This window comes from Symphalangus syndactylus, chromosome 1 (genome assembly GCF_028878055.3).
Source record: "Symphalangus syndactylus isolate Jambi chromosome 1, NHGRI_mSymSyn1-v2.1_pri, whole genome shotgun sequence".
In the NCBI taxonomy this organism is placed as follows: domain Eukaryota; kingdom Metazoa; phylum Chordata; class Mammalia; order Primates; family Hylobatidae; genus Symphalangus; species Symphalangus syndactylus.
Genome location: NC_072423.2, coordinates 83,968,924 through 83,987,149, shown reverse-complemented (window position 1 = coordinate 83,987,149; position 18,226 = coordinate 83,968,924). Strand labels below are relative to the sequence as shown.

Sequence of the window (18,226 nt, the reverse complement as noted above, 5' to 3'; positions counted from 1 at the left end):
TATCTCTTTGGGTTTTGTCTCTCGTTATATGCAAAATTAATTAAATTTTCATATTTTTACACCACACACATTTGTGTATATATACATGTATACATACATTCCTGTATGTATGTGTATATATATGTTCAATGTTCTACGAAATTATTTGTTTCTAGTGATTCTAAATCTCCCTCTTTTAAAACAATTTATGTTCACAGTTTAGTTGACAACATTAAATTTAGTATTTCAGACATATTTAATTTAAGATGTTTAATCTCAATTTCTTAAATGTTTTTTTAAGTCCTCTTGAAACTTTCTATATTGGAACAAGTTATGATAAATTACATGATCTTACCTTCTGTCCTTAAGTAATATTTACTGAAAGTAGTGGTTCTTATTAATTTACTTTTGTTTTGTAGGAAAACAGGTTTTCTGTTTCCAGCAGTCACATTTATGTCTTTGAAAAACTGTGCAAGTGACGTAAAGAATCAACTATGGCAGAATTCAGCAGCACATTTTATCTTTAATTCAACAAAGGATAAAATGCACTGCCTTTGAATCCAAGACCCAAGATCACGTCTTGTTAAGGCTGTGATCATTCTCTGGAGATTTAGTCTCTGTTAAACACTAAAAAGTCTAAAGTCTGAAATATGCCAATCCATAATTAAAAAGTGAATTCATTTTTCGCTGAGGTAATTGAACTACATTTTCCCCAGTGCATCATTTATACCTCAGAGAGTATCTTAGGAATTTAGAGAAGAACAAAAAGTATCTCATAATCCAGAGGTGCCATTGAGCACAGCATTGAATTAAACCTATAGGATTGATCAGATCCTGCCTCCAACTCTCAGAATTCCACTTAAAATACAATCCTTATTCTTTTCTACTAGAATATGGTTTTGATTTCATTAACTTTTTTATTCACTCAACAAATATTAATAAGTTTGTTTCATGAAGCAGACACCACCCTTGGTACTGGTAAAATAGCCAAGAAAATTAATCTTACCCATTCCCTCTTGCATTTTACCATCTGGCGTTGGTGGGAGACAACTATTACAAAGTAATTTGAAAAAATTAAGCACAAAACCTCTTTATGAGCTACTAGGCCTTATGTGATCTGCCTCCCTTTCTCAGAATTTTCCTGATTGCTGTTCTTTACCTCCTTTAGTTTTCTCTCTCTGGTCCACATATATTTGTCTCCTTGCAATTCTTTTAACAAATCAAAGAGGATCTTGCCTAGGATCCTTTGTGTTTAATGTGTGTGTACACAGAAAGCTCTTCCACAAACACTCAGATGGTATCATCCCTATCCAGGAATTGCTCAGATGTTTTTCAACAGAGAGCTCTTTTCTCACTCCACCACTCCCTATTTTATTACCCACTTCAAAATGCCATTTATGCTTATGTGAAATGCACACCCACATTCACACATGCATAATACATTTGACAGAGACAATACAATCTCCCTCACTTAAATATAAGTTCATTGAGATAAGAAACTTGGTTTTCTTACCTGTTATATCTCCAGCATAAGTTACATGCAAGTTATTCAACAAATATTTAATGGATTATGAGTAAAGATACAAAAGTTGCCAATTTTCTTGCTCCAGCACAAACTAAAGAAATATAATAGTAGGTTGGTACAAAAATATTATGGTTTTTGCTATTTTTTTAAGAATTGCAAAAAACTGCAATTACTTTTCCACCAACCTAATAGAAAATACAGTCTGTGACTTAATATTGGGATAATTTTAACTCCAAAGACATAAGTATGATTTGCAGGTATAGTCTCTTCTAGTAGTACAAAAGGTGGGATTATTTTACATATGTCTGAGTATCATAACTAAGAAGAGAAAATTAATTTCTTAATCCTTTAATGTACCCAAAGTCCCTACATGCCAGGTTGTTAATTAAATACATGAATCTGGAACTTGGGTGAGAGGTCAAGGCTAGAGATACAGATTTTGGAATCATGGCACAGTTCTTAGGGCACCCAAGAATTAAGTGCAGGTAGAGAACCAAATATCAAAACTATGACTTTTGCCCCAAGATGTAAAGGTCAGCATGAGATGGAGGAAAAACGATAACTGCTAACTGGGAAGAAGTAGGAGCAAAAGAAGGAAAAACAGAAGAGTGAGGTGATATAGAAACCTATATAGGGTTATATCAAGGCAGGTGGAGGAATTAATTGTGACAAATCCTGAGATATCAAGTAAAAGTTAGACAGAGAAGTGATCTTTGGATAAAGTAGTGTTGAGGGTGTTGAGGTGTCATGTGTCCTCGACAAGATTAGGCTCAATGGACAGATGTTACAGAAATACGACTGGAACATGTTATAGTGTAAATAAGATATGAGGAAGTCAGGTAATGAGTAGAGGTAGTTCTTTTGGAAAGATTAATTATGGAGAGCAGCAGGGATGAATTAATAAGTTCGTGACTGCATGGAACTTACTGTCAAGGACACTGTGAAGAAGGGTGACACTACCAACATGGCACAGGTATACATATGTAACAAACCTGCAATTTGTGCACATGTACCATAGAACTTAAAGTATAATTTAAAAAAAGAAGATTGACACTAGAAAATATTTGTATACAAAGGAGGATATTACAATAGAGTTTGAGATTCTAAAGCTTGAGGAGAGTAGAGGTATAATTTCAGAAGTAAAGGCCGTGGAAAACTCCAAACACATGAAAGAGCTGGTCTTAGGTAGAAGCAGAGATACATTATCCACAATGACATGAAGGGAGAAAGAGGGTATTTATAAAGATGTAGAGGTGGTAAGGTGAGGATGTTCATATCTTTTTTTTTCAGGATGAAGTATGAGGAAAGTTCAGTAACACAGAGTAAAGTGATGATTAATTCTCTTTAACTGTATTAAGCAGTTTAAATGGGGGACACATAGAAGAAACAATTAAATCTAAGTGGGTATTTAGATAGATCAGCAGAATGGAGGGAGGGTGGAAACTTTCTGGAGGGAGAGTTGAGCATAACTAATAGTGTGTCATTATGTGATAGACCACGAAATCTCAGCTGGGCATTGAGTGAAATATGGACATAAGGCAGTGGTGAATAATGATAAAGTACAACTGTCCTTAGAGTGGTGATTTAAGAGAAAAGTTAAAGGATAAATGTGACAGCAAATGAACCAGAATAAAAGTAAATATGAAGGAGAATGAAAGTTCTGATACAGTTTTGGATATGTTTGAGAGAAACCTTAGTTAACAATTGAAAGTGGAAGTTATTGGGATATGATATGAGAGGGCTCTTCCAGGCGGTTAGGAGGAAATAGTTCTTCCTTTGTGGTCTCTAATGAATATTTTATTTATTTATTTATTTGAGACGGAGTCTTGCTCTTTTACCCAGGCTGGAGTGCAGTGGCACGATCTCGGCTCACTGCAACTTCTGCCTCCCGGGTTCAAGCTATTCTCCTGCCTCAGGCTCCCGAGTAGCTGGGACTACAGGCACCTGCCACCATGCCCAACTAATTTTTGTATTTTTAGTAGAGACGGGGTTTCACCATATTGGCCAGGCTGGTATCAAACTCCTGACCTTGTGATCCACCCACCTCGGCCTCCCAAAGTGCTGGGATTCCAGGCATGAGCCACTGCACCCGGCCTCTAATGAATTTTTTGAGAATGAGGTGTGTTGAGAGCTTCTCAGACTATCCACCTTTGGGTCGCTTTGCTGTTCGTGGTATGAGACAGACAGTTGAAGTGGGTGTCATCACAGCAGTGGACAAGGAGGCTGCTGGAATTGGCAAGGTCACCAAGTCTGCCCAGATAGCTCAGAAGGCTAAATGAATATTATCCCTAATACCTGCCACCCCACTCTTAATCAGTGGTGGAAGAACGGTCTCAGAACTATTTGTTTCAATTGGCCATTTAAGTTTAGTAGTAAAAGACTGGTTAATGATAACAATGCAACGTAAAACCTTCAGAAGGAAAGGAGAATGTTTTGTGGACCACTTTGGTTTTCTTTTTTGCGTGTGGCAGTTTTAAGTTATTAGTTTTTAAAATCAGTACTTTTCAATGGAAACAACTTGACCAAAAATTTGTCACAGAATTTTAAGACCCACTAAAAAAGTTTAATGAGAAAAAAAAAAAAATGAATGAGGTGGTCTCAGTCGGAACACTCAACACTCAAAACACTGGTGTCTCCCTCCGGGTCTACAGTGGATGGTGGAATAGAAATAAATTAGAACCAGACATTTACCTAATTCCAAATCATTACACAGACTTCTTTCAACATGTCATCTCATCACAGAAGGCTGTTCTCATTGCTCGAACATTGAGAGTTTCATCCTCACTATGATAAGCGATACAGATATAATTTTCTTTGATAAGTGTTTATTGAAAATTATGTGAACCTTTAGGAAAGACAGAGATAAAACATTAAAGTACATTGGTTACTACCAACAAAATATTAAGTTTAATTCAAAAGTCAGTAAAATATTCCCCCATTATTGTTGTGGTTCCCACAATATCATAATACCTGATAAGACTTATTCATATATCTGATTTGGTACCTCTTGACATACTTGTAAGTAGAGTAGTGTTATTATTTATTATGAATGCTGTGGCACACTACCTAGATTTGTCTCTCGGGTTGAAGTATTCATTTCTCCAGCTTCCAGTCATATAGGCAACTGATAGCTGATAGCTGACCTACACTCCAGGAATTTCCCCTGCTGAAGGGAATTACCTTGTCCAAGATAATATTACCGCCTCCCAGTGGGTGACCATATCCAAAAATTGGCTATTGTGGAAGTACAAATACTTGTTCCTTTTTTCTTAATTTGGGACATGTCTGAAGGAAATTTCTGCAGAACGCCATGTAACAGTGGCTCAGTCTTCATCACAATTCAACTCCTTCTGTCCAATCCTGCTCCCCTCACTATATAGATATTGTTTGTGAGAACACTCTGAAAAACTTTCTGCATAAAAATATCTGTCTGCCTCAATCTGTTTGCCCAGAACCCGAAGACACCAATGTTTGTATAATAGAACTCAGACTGAGATAAGCTTAATATTTAAATTAAAACTTAAGCCCAGATTAGCCAATTCCAAGTGTTTTGATACTTTTTCCAGTCCCAACCTTCATCTAGTGTATGGATGCATCAAAGGGACCCGTGTGTGTGTGTGTGTGTGTGTATATATATATATACATATATATATGATACTAGGATATTAAAAAGTATACCTCATTTTAAATTATCTACTTTAACACAGAGAAACAGCTTAAACAATCAGAGAACACAGTTAACATGAAAATGTATTTTCTTCTACATAACAAATGATGGGTAACATGGCTTTACAAGACATATTTCCGTAAGATCTTCTTTAGGGCCTTTTTTACATCCTTATTTTTTAAACTATAGATGAGGGGATTTAGCATAGGGATTATTACTGTATAAAAGACAGAGACAACTTTGTCTTGCTCCACTGAGTAGCTAGATGTAGGGCGCAAGTACATGAAGAGGATTGTTCCAAAGAATATGGTGACAGCCATGAAGTGAGAGGCACAGGTGGAGAAGGCTTTGTGCCTGCCCTCTAACGAAGGCATCTTCAAGATGGCAATGAAGATACACAGGTAGGAAATGAGGACAATCATAACAGAGCTGATGACATTAAAACTTGAGAAAGCCATGATCACAATGCCGTTGACACGGGTGTTAGAGCAAGAGAGTTTGAGTAATGGTGGGGTGTCACAGTAGAAATGGTTGATCCTATTAGGGCCACAAAAGGACAATCTAAAAGTCATCCCTGTGTATATGGCTGCATTTCCAAAACCTGCTAAGAAGGAAGTAGCTATTAGCAAACAGCAAATTCTCCCAGACATGAGAACTGGGTAGAGCAGGGGGTTCCAAATGGCTGCATAGCGGTCATATGCCATCATGGCCAACAGGAAGCACTCAGTCCCCAGGAAGGAGCCAAAGAAGTAGAACTGGGCAGCACATCCATGAAAAGAAATGGCCTTATTCTCAGCCATGAGGTTCACCAGCATCTTGGGAGTGACAGAAGAAGAGTAAGAGGCATCTACAAAAGAAAGGCTACTGAGAAAGAAATACATGGGGATGTGGAGACAGAGATCAATCTTAATCAATACAATCATCCCCAAATTGCCCACCATGGTTGCCATATAGATTAACAGAAACAATGCAAAGAGGACCCCTTGTAGATCTGGATTGTCGGAAAGTCCTAAGAGGAGAAATTCTGTCACTTCTGTTTGATTTCTGCCTCGAACCTCTTTCATAAGTGTCATCATTTGAGCTGCAATAAGAAAGAAGATGCAAAGTGGAATTTAGTCAGATGAATACATGATGGAGCTATAATATATTTTTAGTGAAACATAAATTCTAACAGAAGAGCAAAAAGTGAAAAGCATAGTAAAAGGTATGTTGGATTTGATGCCAAATCAAAAGACTTGTATCTTAGTACTAGATGTGCTGTCTACTAATGACTGAAGCAAGTGATTTAGTATGTATTAACTATGGTCATTCCTAGAGTTAAATCTTTATTGAATAATTAAAATAACTTATTCTTAAGATGTGACTGCCATAATTACTTGTGATAAATAAATTAATTTATATACTGACATACCCTCCAGACACAACTTCTGGAGAAGGATAATAGAATGAATTCAGGCCACTTAAAATTCCTCCTCAGTACTAATAAAATAAATAAAAATATTGAAAGTTAACAAAATTTATCAATAGTGCCAGACAAGAAAAATAGTTGGGCCGGGCATGGTGGCTCACAACTATAATCCCAGCACTCTGAGAGGCCAAGACAAGGCAGATCACTTGAGCTCAAGAGTTCAAAACCAGTCTGGGCAATGTGGCAAAATCTCCTCTTTGCAATATTTAAAAAAAAAAAAATAGCTATGTGTGGTTGCTCATCCCTGTGATCTCAGCTACTCAGGAGGCTGAGGTGGGAGGACTGCTTGACCCCAGGAGTTCCAGGCTGCAGTGAGCTGGGTTTGTGCCACTGCACCACTCCAGCCTGTGCAATAGAGTAAGACTGTGTCAAAAAAAAAAAAGAAAGAAAGAAGGAAAGAAAGAAAGAAAGAAAGAAAGAAAGAAAGAAAGAAAGAAAGAAAGGTGGGAGGGAGGGAGGGAGGAAGGAAGGAAGGAGGAAGGAGGGAGGGAGGGAGGGAAGGAAGGAAGGAAGGAAGGAAGGAAGGAAGGAAGGAAGGAAGGAAAAAGAAAGAAAGAGAAAGAAAGAAAGAGAAAGAAGGAAAGGAAAGAAAGAAAGAAAGAAAGAAAGAAAGAAAGAAAGAAAGAAAGAAAGAAAGAAAGAAAGAAAAAAAGAAAGAAAGAAGGAAAGAAAGAAAGAAAGAAAGAAAGAAAGAAAGAAAGAAAGAAAGAAAGAAAAAGAAAGAAAGAAAGAAAAAGAAAGAAAGAAAGAAAGAAAAAGAAAAGAAAGAAAAACAGCTGAATCTCTTGGGGTAGAGGAAGAACTTAAAAATGTCTGGCCAAAGAAGAAAATAGAGAATATTCCCACACAGCCAGTACAGTTCGAACCCCACTCTGATTTTCCATAATAAACATCTACAGAGAACACAATAGGGTCAGTTAAACAGTAATTTTCCATAATTCACTCCAATATTTAGAGAATCCGATTGTAAGAATGAGCAGGCATCCCTGATAAAAGTGGCAGAAGTAGCCAAGCCAGTGAAAATCTCTAATTATCACATTCACAAGTTCTCAAGAGAACCAGAAAACATCAGAAGTAGCACATGCAATTTTTCAGCCACCATACTGAATCAAGGGAATAATTTAATACCAAGTAATCAAAATGGAAATAAGGATCACCCTTTGCAAGGTTTAATGAAGACAAGTAAAGTAAAGTAAGATAAGACAAGTAAGATAAGAAAAGTAAAAGCAATAAAAAAGAAAATTCAGAATAGACGCCCAGACTAGATCTTCCAAATCAAAATGTAAACACCACCAGCAGAATTCTTCTCCAATTTAACTCAAATCCTCCACCCCTTCTATGATCTCACATTATTAAACAAAAGTTTAAACTTACTAGGCTCGTGATCCGAGGTGGGCGGATCACGAGGTCAGGAGATCAAGACCATCCTGGCTAACACAGTGAAACCTCGTCTCTACTAAAAATACAAAAAATTAGCCGGGCGTGGTGGCGGGCGCCTGTAGTCCCAGCTACTCAGGAGGCTGAGGCAGGAGAATGGCGTGAACCTGGGAGGTGGAGCTTGCAGTGAGCCGAGATTGTGCCACTGCCCTCCAGCCTGGGCAACAGAGCGAGACTGTCTCAAAAAAAAAAAAAAAAAAACACATGGGGTCAAAGTGACCCTGTACCCTTGCCAGCATTGAAGATAAAGAAGTTTCTGAAAACAGTGAGGGAAACAGTGGGCAGCAACTGGTTCTATTATCACAGACAGTGTCATACAAAGAAGCAGCTATTTATGCTGGGCTCCACCTAATTGTCATTGAGATAGGGGCTCAATACCCTAATCGGTAATTAAAGCTGACATTTTGAAAGAATTCCATAACAAGTTCGAAAAGTGTCATTGCACCCATTATCTTATATAAGCCTTACCACAAATCAGTGAAAGAAATTATCAGGTAATATCCCGAGAGTATAAGTAATATCGTCTTTTGTTAGATGAGGCCAGCAAAGTGTGGGGGTTTCTCGGCCAATCAGTGGTGAATCCTGAGCTAGAATGTAGGTCTCTTGATGCTAAATTATTTGCTGTTCTTCAGCACCACATTGCCTCCGTCTGTATTTCACTGGCATAGGTGCACAGCCTAGGTCCTCTTTCTTGAAGCAAACTTGCTGTTTGAACTTCAAAGAACAGCATCTTTAGAAGAAATGAAAAAAAAAAAAGGAATAGATCTTTCTTCTCTTCTTCTCAAACAGAAAGTTTCTCTATTAACAGAAATATTGCACAGAATAAAATGTCTTAGATGTGCCAAACATACAGTGTAAATAATGATGAGTAAAACGTAAGTATTGACATGTGCCAAAATCTGTTGAGGATTTCTTATGCTCCACAAACACTTTATTAACTGTTTTGCCTGCATTCTTTCATTTAAATTCTACATAATAGGCATTTATCATCCCCTTTTTGCAGATGGGAAATGTAAGGTATAAAAGATTAACTTGCCCGAAGCCTCTCCGGACTCTCAAAGTTAGCCTAATAGAGTCTAAATGTATGTCCAGCCAATGTAACTTTCATTCTCTTAACATTTGGGGTCGTTTAGAAAAGCTCTGTCAATAACAGATGTAAGCACTGATAGACAAAGAGCTTGATATTGTGATTCTCAAAGATTTATTAATACTTTAAAATACACTTAGTTAAATAAACATGTCATATATCCTAAAGAGAAAATACAATTACAGTTGATGAAAATTGTCTTTCTTAGGACTCACATATATTAATCAGCAGGATAGCAAAATAGTTCCATCTGATGGTATAAATAACATGCTTCTGTCTCCCCTTCTATTCTGATAAATATTCTTCCTGCTTCTATGCAGTATTTCCCCAGGCTCTGCTGAGATTTTTCAGTCAATTCTTTAGCCCAGAAATTCCTTAGTCAGAGATCTGGGCTCTCAATTTCTAAGAGATTCGAAAAATAATACTAAAGTTTCATGATATATTTCTTTTCTTTAAAAGGGCTTTAAAACAATATTATTTATTGCTGCTTATATTTTTCCTAATGGCTATACATTTTGTGATGAAATAACACGTACAACATTTATTTAACATTCTTTTTTAGCTACTCAATGCTCTTGGAAGTTTGTGTTGATAAATGATTGAGGAAATTAACAGGATTGTGAATTTTTCTTAAGGAAAGTAAGTTAAATAGGTGGAAACATTTATATTTCTTGTCTTACCTTTAGTAACTATTTGATTTCTATTTGATCCCTTTGCTTGCTCCCCTCCAATGCTTAAATTCACAAGAAAGAAAGCAGAAATAATAAGAGAAATCTTTCTTCTTAGAGGAAGCATTCACACTAATTATCCCAGGGTAAGCAGAAGGTATGGCTGGAACAGATGCTATAGTACACCCGTTAAAGAAGTAGGACAACTAAAACTGATTACCCCTTCCTTGTGATGTTACTCTGCATTCAGCAGAGATTGAGTCTTTCGTTCTTTTACTTTTCCTTAAAGATAATATCACAATTTTTTTAATATCAGAGTAAAATACACTTGAGTATACAGAGTGTATCACTGCAGTGCAGCTGTCATATCAATTGCGGCTAATTTCAGTTATGGAGTCTCTAGAATTGACTCTCGAGTAAGCATCCTAAATTAAGTAAAATATATTTCTTGTTAGTTGGTCTCCAGGGACTGTGTCTCTCATGTCACCTCATTGTAATCTGCTTATTTTTCTCCTCTGAAATTAAGAAAATCACAGCTCTTTTTCATGTTTCTCTACTTTACCCTTGGGACACCTGGGCCCAGCAGAGAATGAATTTGAGTCCCATATTCCTAACCACCATGAACCATCCTTCTTCTGTCTTCCCTGGTAGCTGGAGGTTTGCCCTTGGGAGAATCAAAAGAATCCACAAAATGGCAGACTAGCTCTACCTGCAGCTCCATCTTCCATAACTGTACATGTTAGCAGATGGGCTACCTGGATAGTGGTGAGGAAGGTAGAGAAAACAGGAAGCTCTTGGCTTGGAATCCTGACTCCATGTCTTCTGATTGTGTGACTTTGGGCATTTCACTAAATCTTTGTGGGTCTTAGCTTTTTCCTTTCTAATATCTACCTTATAGGGTGACTCCAGAGAGAAAATAATTTAAAAAATGTGAATTGCTGCATCCAATACATATAATAATTAATAAATGAGTTTCCCTCACCCTTACATTCTTCCCCACTCTCCAGAGTAAGAAATAGTTATCAGTGGCCAGGTGCAGTGGCTTATGACTGTAATCCCAACACTTTGGGAGGCCAAGGCTGGTGGATCACCTGAAGTAAGGAGTTCAAGACCAGCCTGGCCAATATGGCAAAACCCTGCCTCTACTAAAAATACAAAATTAGCTTGGCATAGTGGTGTGCATCTGTAATCCCAGCTACTTGGGAGGCTGAGGCAGGAGAATCACTTGAACTCGGGAGGCAGAGGTTGCAGTGAGCCGAGATAGTGCCACTGCACTCCAGCCTGAGCGACACATTGATCAATATCTAATCATCTTTACATTTTTTATGCTACTTTGAGAAGACACTTTAATTAATCCATCTCTGTATTATTTAATCAATGCAATTTGCATGAAATGCTGAGACACAAAGACTTTAAAACTGTTTTGTTTTATGTCAAGAAATTCAGACAAGAAATATTTGCATTACTTTGATTAAGTCTTAACCTTCTTGCTTTTTATTTTTATTTATTTTTTTCCTTTTTTGTGAGACGGAGTCTTTGTCCCCCAGGCTGGAGTGCAGTGGCGCGATCTCGGCTCACTGCAAGCTCCGCCTCCCAGGTTCACGGCATTCTCCTGCCTCAGCCTCCCGAGTAGCTGGGACTACAGGCGCCTGCCAACACGCCCGGCTAATTTTTTTTTGTATTTTTAGTAGAGACAGGGTTTCACCGTGTTACCCAGGATGGTCTCGATCTCCTGACCTCGTGATCCGCCCGCCTCGGCCTCCCAAAGTGCTGGGATTACAGGCTTGAGCCACCGCGCCCGGCCCCTTCTTGCTTTTTAAATTAATACCTTGGAGGAAAAATGCAGTATGTTCCTATCAATTCAGAGTCTCAAACATAACTAGTAAATGAGATGATTTATTCAATAAATAAATAAATAATCTCAATAAGTGTAATTAGTTGTTATATGAGAACAATGTGTGATGATGTGAGATTAAGGTTTGTGCAATGGGAGTATGGGTGGAGGTTGGAAGAAAGATCATATGGCACAAGGGGGTCAGTGGTAAGGGAAAAAGAATTATCAAGATTTTAGGTAATAATGGAGTGGTAGAATGAGACTTCTAGGCATAAAGGAGTAATTAGGACCTGGACAGGATAGGTTGCAGGACCTAATCAGCCTCAGGCTATAAACAGCTTCAAAACAAGAAGAGAACTCAAGTGTCATCAAAGAGGCACCAGATGATGGTATATCTCCCTGCCACTAGGATGAGAACCTATCAAGAGTCAGGATGAAATGAAATCTCTATTAAGAATTTGAAGAATTCACACTGGTGACAGAATTTTGAGCTCAGTACTGTAAAGAATGAATCACTGACATTTAAATTGCAATGAACATTTTATAAAGAACCAACAGACTCCCACAGGCCAATAACCAAGCAACAAGCATTTATTGGGCAACTAATAGAAGAAATGATGACTAATAAAGATTTGACCTCCACTCCAGAGAGCTTACACATTAATATGTATCATGAATAATGATGAGAACCTGTTTGGCCAGCCCTTTCCCTAGTCATAGAAGAAGAGACTGGGCCAAGTGATAATAGCAGCTAACATTTACTGGGCATGTCCTGTTTGCCGTGTGCTCCCCTAAACACATGGGTTTTCTGATACATGCATTCCCCATCACGGATAAGTAAGTTGGGCCTTGAAAAGGAACTTGTCTGAATAGTTAATTCAGATCAGAAATGGGATTCAAACAGTTTTTTTCATACTCCAGAATGTGTATTGCTAACCATTATGTGTTTCTTCAGTTCAAAAGCAGCAAAGATTTTGTGAAAAAAAAATCCTTCTGTTTTAAATATGGATAACAATAAACTACAATAACAACTAATGGCTTATTTTATGTGCTCTGGGCAATATTGGCAACCTCTGGAGTAGTATCTTCATGACAGTAGTTGGTGAGAGAAAAAGTGAATTATAGGTATTAGGAGTGAAAAGGTGGAGTGGCTGAATTTCTAACAACGAGTTTTATCACCCCTTAGTTAAGAATTACTTAATATCAGATGCCTACAACTTAAAGGCAATCTCAGTGGAGGTGATTTTTTCTTTTGGAGACATTATGGAAATTTTTGGCTGTCATAGTGACAGAGGGATATGCTGTAGAATCTAGTGAGTGGGAGGCAAAAATACAGAAAGCCTACAAGCTATAAGACAGTCCCAAACAACAAAAATTGCCCATTTCCCCTGGAATTTTTTTTTTTTTTTTTTTTGAGACGGAATCTCACTCTGTCGCCCAGGCTGGAGTGCAGTGGCGCAATCTCGGCTCATTGCAAGCTCCGCCTCCCGGGTTCACGCCATTCTCCTGTCTCAGCCTCTCCGAGTAGCTGGGACTACAGGCGCCCGCCACCACACCCGGCTAATTTTTTGTATTTTTTAGTAGAGACAGGGTTTCATCGTGGTCTTGATCTCTTGACCTCGTGATCCTCCCGCCTCGGCCTCCCAAAGTGCTGGGATTACAAGTGTGAGCCACCGCGCCCGGCCTCCCCTGGAATTTTTAAGCATCCTGATAGTTATAATGCACTTGATAGAATTATCTAAGCCTTTTAGATAGATCTACCTCCATTTTACATGTAAACACATTTTACATACAAATATGAATATTGTTGCATGATTTTTTATGTAACAAACTTGCCGTAAATGCATCTATTAAGTAACTCTAGGGGGAAAAATAGTTTGGAGCTTTACCAAGAGCTGTTCATCCTTTCAGAAATTTGTGTCCTCTGTTATAAGGTAGCAAAACTGCTTGAGGTGCTTATAGGACAAACTTGTACCAGCCTGCATTTTTTAATAGTCACATTTATGGAGATTTCACATACATACAAGCATCTGCCTTTTCATTATGTAGTTATATCTGACCAGTTAGTAACTAAAATAAGCATTAAATTGTTTATCAATTACTTTCCTTTTATTTTTTCTCTTTAAATTATGCATGTAGGGAAATAATAGTCTCTGAGAATGTCATAGCTCTTTCAGGAGCATAGAAGGGTCAAGATAAAATACTTGCTATAAAAAGATGGCATTGGGTGAAAAAGGGTATAGAATCACTGTTACAGAGGAGGTATATGCGCCAGTCTCCAGCCATTAACATGGTTCCATCCAAATAGATTTTATGTCACCCGGCCAAACCAAGAAGAGGAATTCCCTTCTTAGGCCTTATAAATTTATTTTATCCTAAAGAAAGCTTTTTTATCTAGTATAAAGTATGGCTATATTCCGCTATGCAGCCATAAAAAAGAATGAGTTAATGTCCTTCGCAGGGGCATGAATAAAGCTGGAAACCATCATTCTCAGGAAACTAACACAGAAACAGAAAACCAAACACTGAAGGTTCTCACTCATAAGTGGGAGTTGAACAATGAGAACACATGGACACAGGGAGAGGAATATCACACACCAGGGCCCATTGGGGATTTGGGGGCAAGGGGAGGGAGAACATTAGCACAAATACCTAATGCATGTGGGGCTTAAAACCTAGACGACAGGTTGATAGGTGCAGCAAACCAACATGGCACATGTATACCTATGTAACAAACCTGCACGTTCTGTACATGTATCCCAGAACTTAAAGTAAAATCTTAAAAAATGTATGGCTATATTCCAACACACCAAACATTAAATACTACTACTGCTACTGCCACTACTAGTAAAAGAGAAAGAGCTTAGTAAATTAGCAAAATGTAAAATTGATCTAATAGCCTTCATATAAGCCAGCAAATCTCCAATTAGAACATTTAAATGGAAGAGAAGATTCCCATTTATGATTTTCAAACATAAAATACCTATTAACCAAATGAGAAATGTGCAAAAACATCTGTGAGAAAAACTGTAAAACTCCAGAAAGATACAAAAGTAGATCTGAGCACATATGAAGACATACGTGCTCTTAGATAGCAAGATTGGAGTGCATAAAAGTGTCAGTTGTCCAAAAGTCAATTCATAAATTTTACATTGTTCCAATACCTTTCCCTAAATATGTTGACTACAAAGTTTATATGGAAGATTTAAAAAAATTCTAATATAGCAATGAAAACCCTTAAAAAGGAGAACAAATGGAAATGGGGCTAGACCTACCTACTGGTATAAAATATATCAGGAAGCCTGTATAATTAAAACCATGTATTATTGATAAATGATTTGTGTAGATGTAGCAAATAAACAGAAAATAGGAAAAATAAAGATAAAGACCCAATGAAATGAAAGTAAAATTCAATATGTAATAACAGCACCCCAAAATACTGGAGGAAATGTAAATTTTTAAATAAATGCCATTTAGGCAGTTGTGTAGTCTTATGGAAAATATAAAATTTGATTTTTTTTCTTTTACCATGCAGTCAAAATGTTAACAAATCAAATTATAAATACAAAATAATTAAGCCATACAAGTAGTAAAATAAACTTGATGAATTATTTAATAATTGATGTGAATTTGAATATAAATAGGACTCAAAATCCAGATATGACAAAATTAAAAATTGATAAGTTTGGCAACATGAAGGAAAAAGAAATGAAGGAAAGAAAAAAAAAAACCTGTTGTATGGTAATAAATATCTTAACCAAAATCAGAAGATAAATGATAAAGTGGAGAAAAGGTGTATCTTATACACCAGGACAAATAAATGTCTCCCATATATAAAGAATACCTAAAAGCTATGAAGAGAAAGATTAATAAAGACATCCAAAAGACAGAAGAAATGTGCACTGATAAAATTAGACACACAAAAACAGAAACGCAAATAAATGGCCCTTTAATATTTTTAAAAGTTCAATCTTTTTAATGGCCAGGATCCAGTCAGGAGACAGAAAACCACACGGTAATTCTAACAGATAAAATTTAATATAGAGAATTATCACCTGGTATCAGTAAATTAAATAGCGAGTGATTGAGGAAAGTCTAAAGTAAACAGAAAGAATAGATACAGAGCAGCCACTGCCTCTAGAGCTGAAGCAGGGCATCCACAGTAGGAAAAAAAAAAAAAAAAACTAGAAGACCCCCCACCCCTCCTTTATGGCTCCTTCTGATATGGTTGTACTGGATGTTGCTGTGTCCAGCTACATGGCAGGGACATTCCCTGGCCAGGCCTAGCAAGCAAGAAAGCACCCAGTAGGGTTAATTTACCATGTCCAGGTGCAGTAGGACCAAAGCGGGGCAAAGATGGGTAAGTTTGGAGTTGAGAGGCAAAAAAAGTTATGAGTGGAACAATATTTATTCCTAACAAGAAAAAATACAAATTACAACTAGCTTCTAAGAACGTTTTCCACCTTTAAGATCAGCAAAAACAGAGATAGAGGATAGACAGACAGATAGGTAGATAAATGAGAGAGAGAGAAAGAGAGAAATGATAGATAAATAGATAGAGGTAAATTTAGATGGAAAATACAAACCTAGACAATAAACTTTACTGGAAAGACCAGGGGAAAGAAACACACATGCATTGCTTGAGGAGATTTGACAACATTTAGCAAAACAGCCTACTACATTTCCCTTTCACCCAACAATCCTTCTTCTAAGAAACCACCCTAGTGATATACTGGACAAAGCAGGGAAAAGCATATGCAGTCAGCTATTTATCATTGCATTTTTTCCTAATAGCAAGATTTTGATACCAACTCAAATGTCTAGGAACAGATACCTGATAGACAAGGGTATATCCACACAGTGGATTACTATGAAGCTGCATAAATGAAAGAATGATCTTTATATGCTGACATAGAGTAAGTTATAGAATATGTGAAAAATTTAAAAATCAATGTGCAATATGGTATAAATGACAACATGTATATAAGAAGTGAAAATATAAATATACATGCATTACTTACACTTCAGAAGTAAATAACACATATATGAATAGAAAAAGATGAAATGGCTAGATGGAGAGAAGTTATGGAGAAAAGAAAATGGGGATATAAATAAGACTCCTGTATGTGTCAGTATTGTAAAATTTTGACTTGGAAAACACGTAAATGTTTGCTTTACTTAAAAAGCAAAAAACGAAAAGACCCAAAAGTTGACATGAGAACTAATATCTAAAAATACGTGATTATGTCAATGTTCTTAGGAATTAAGTATTTATCAGAAAAAAAGATTCAGGAATAAAAACAAAAACTAATAAACAACTTCGTATGTTTAAAATTTGTGTTTAGCTGGTTTCGGTGGCTCACGCCTGTAATACCAGCACTTTGGGAGGCCGAGGCCGGTGGATCAGGAGGTCAGGAGATCAAGACCATCCTGGCTAACACGGTGAAACCTGTCTCTACTAAAAAATCCAAAAATTCGCCAGGCCTGGTGGCGGGCACTTGTCCCAGCTACTCGGGAGGCTGAGGCAGGAGAATGGCGTGAGCCCAGGAGGCGGGGCTTGCAGTGAGCAGAGATCGTGCCACTGCACTTCAGCCTGGGCAACAGAGAGAGACTCCATCTCAAAAGATAAAAATAAAAAATAAAAATAAATTTTTTTAAAAAATTGTGTTTAGAAACAACAGTACGAACCCACATGCTACATACATGTGTAATTCATGTGTGTATGTATATACACATCATGCACACACATACACATGTAAGTATTCCCGCTGTCCACTGAAAAGTTCCATTCCATTTTCTTTCATTCTAATGTAGACTGTTATTCACTTGGAATAGTGAAATTCAATAATTAAAGTGTTTTTCCTTTATGTCTATGAGCGTACTACGTTGAAGGATCTTATGAGATAAAAACAAAACTAATCAAACTCTTGATTGTATTTTCTCCAGGAAATTAATTGAGGATATTTTTCACTGCATCACACAGTAAACTGTATGTGAGGACGCATAGAAGAAATGCCTCTCAGGTCAAATAGCATTTCCTAAGTGGTTTTCAATTGTACAGGCAATGAGAATCTTAAAACTGCTCTTTTTTCCTATTGTTTTCGTTCTTTTGTGTTTAATGGAAATCTGGAACAAATTTGTATTTTATCTCTTGAAATTTACAAAAAAAATACATAAAAATTTTTACTCACTTAATCCCATTTTTTGGTTTAACATTTGAATCTTATCTTTCCTTCATTCTATTTTCCTCAAGAATATATATGATGAGATCAAAAATAAAAACTTCTGTCAAGGTGCCCTGAATTCTTTCCTTGGCTGAGAATCTTAGCCTGTGGATGCTGATCTTCTCACCCTTCTTATAAGAGGAATAAAAGCATGAATGTGATACACAGATGGGTGTTTTTGTTCTATCCACCTCATTAAGCTGTGTAACCCTAGAAATGGGAATTAACTCTCAGTCACTCACTTTATCTACAAAGAAGAAATTCACTAATTTTATCTAAAAGCAGAGACAACATTAGCCCCAAAACATTCAATTCATCACATGTGTGAAGGAGCCCT

General features: G+C 37.0%; 1 protein-coding gene across 1 annotated transcript; it reads right to left on the bottom strand.

The window, feature by feature from the left end:
- Positions 1–5,293: 5,293 nt before the first annotated feature.
- Positions 5,294–6,247, bottom strand: LOC129489821 (olfactory receptor 5AP2). Its single transcript, XM_055292999.1, has one exon. The coding sequence runs from the start codon at positions 6,245–6,247 to the stop codon at positions 5,294–5,296; it is 954 nt and encodes a 317-aa protein (XP_055148974.1).
- Between the last annotated feature and the right edge of the window lie 11,979 nt (positions 6,248–18,226).

Coding starts and splice junctions, on each gene's coding strand:
- LOC129489821 (XM_055292999.1), bottom strand. CDS start 6,247: ATGATGACACTTATGAAAGAGGTTCGAGGCAGAAATCAAACAGAAGTG.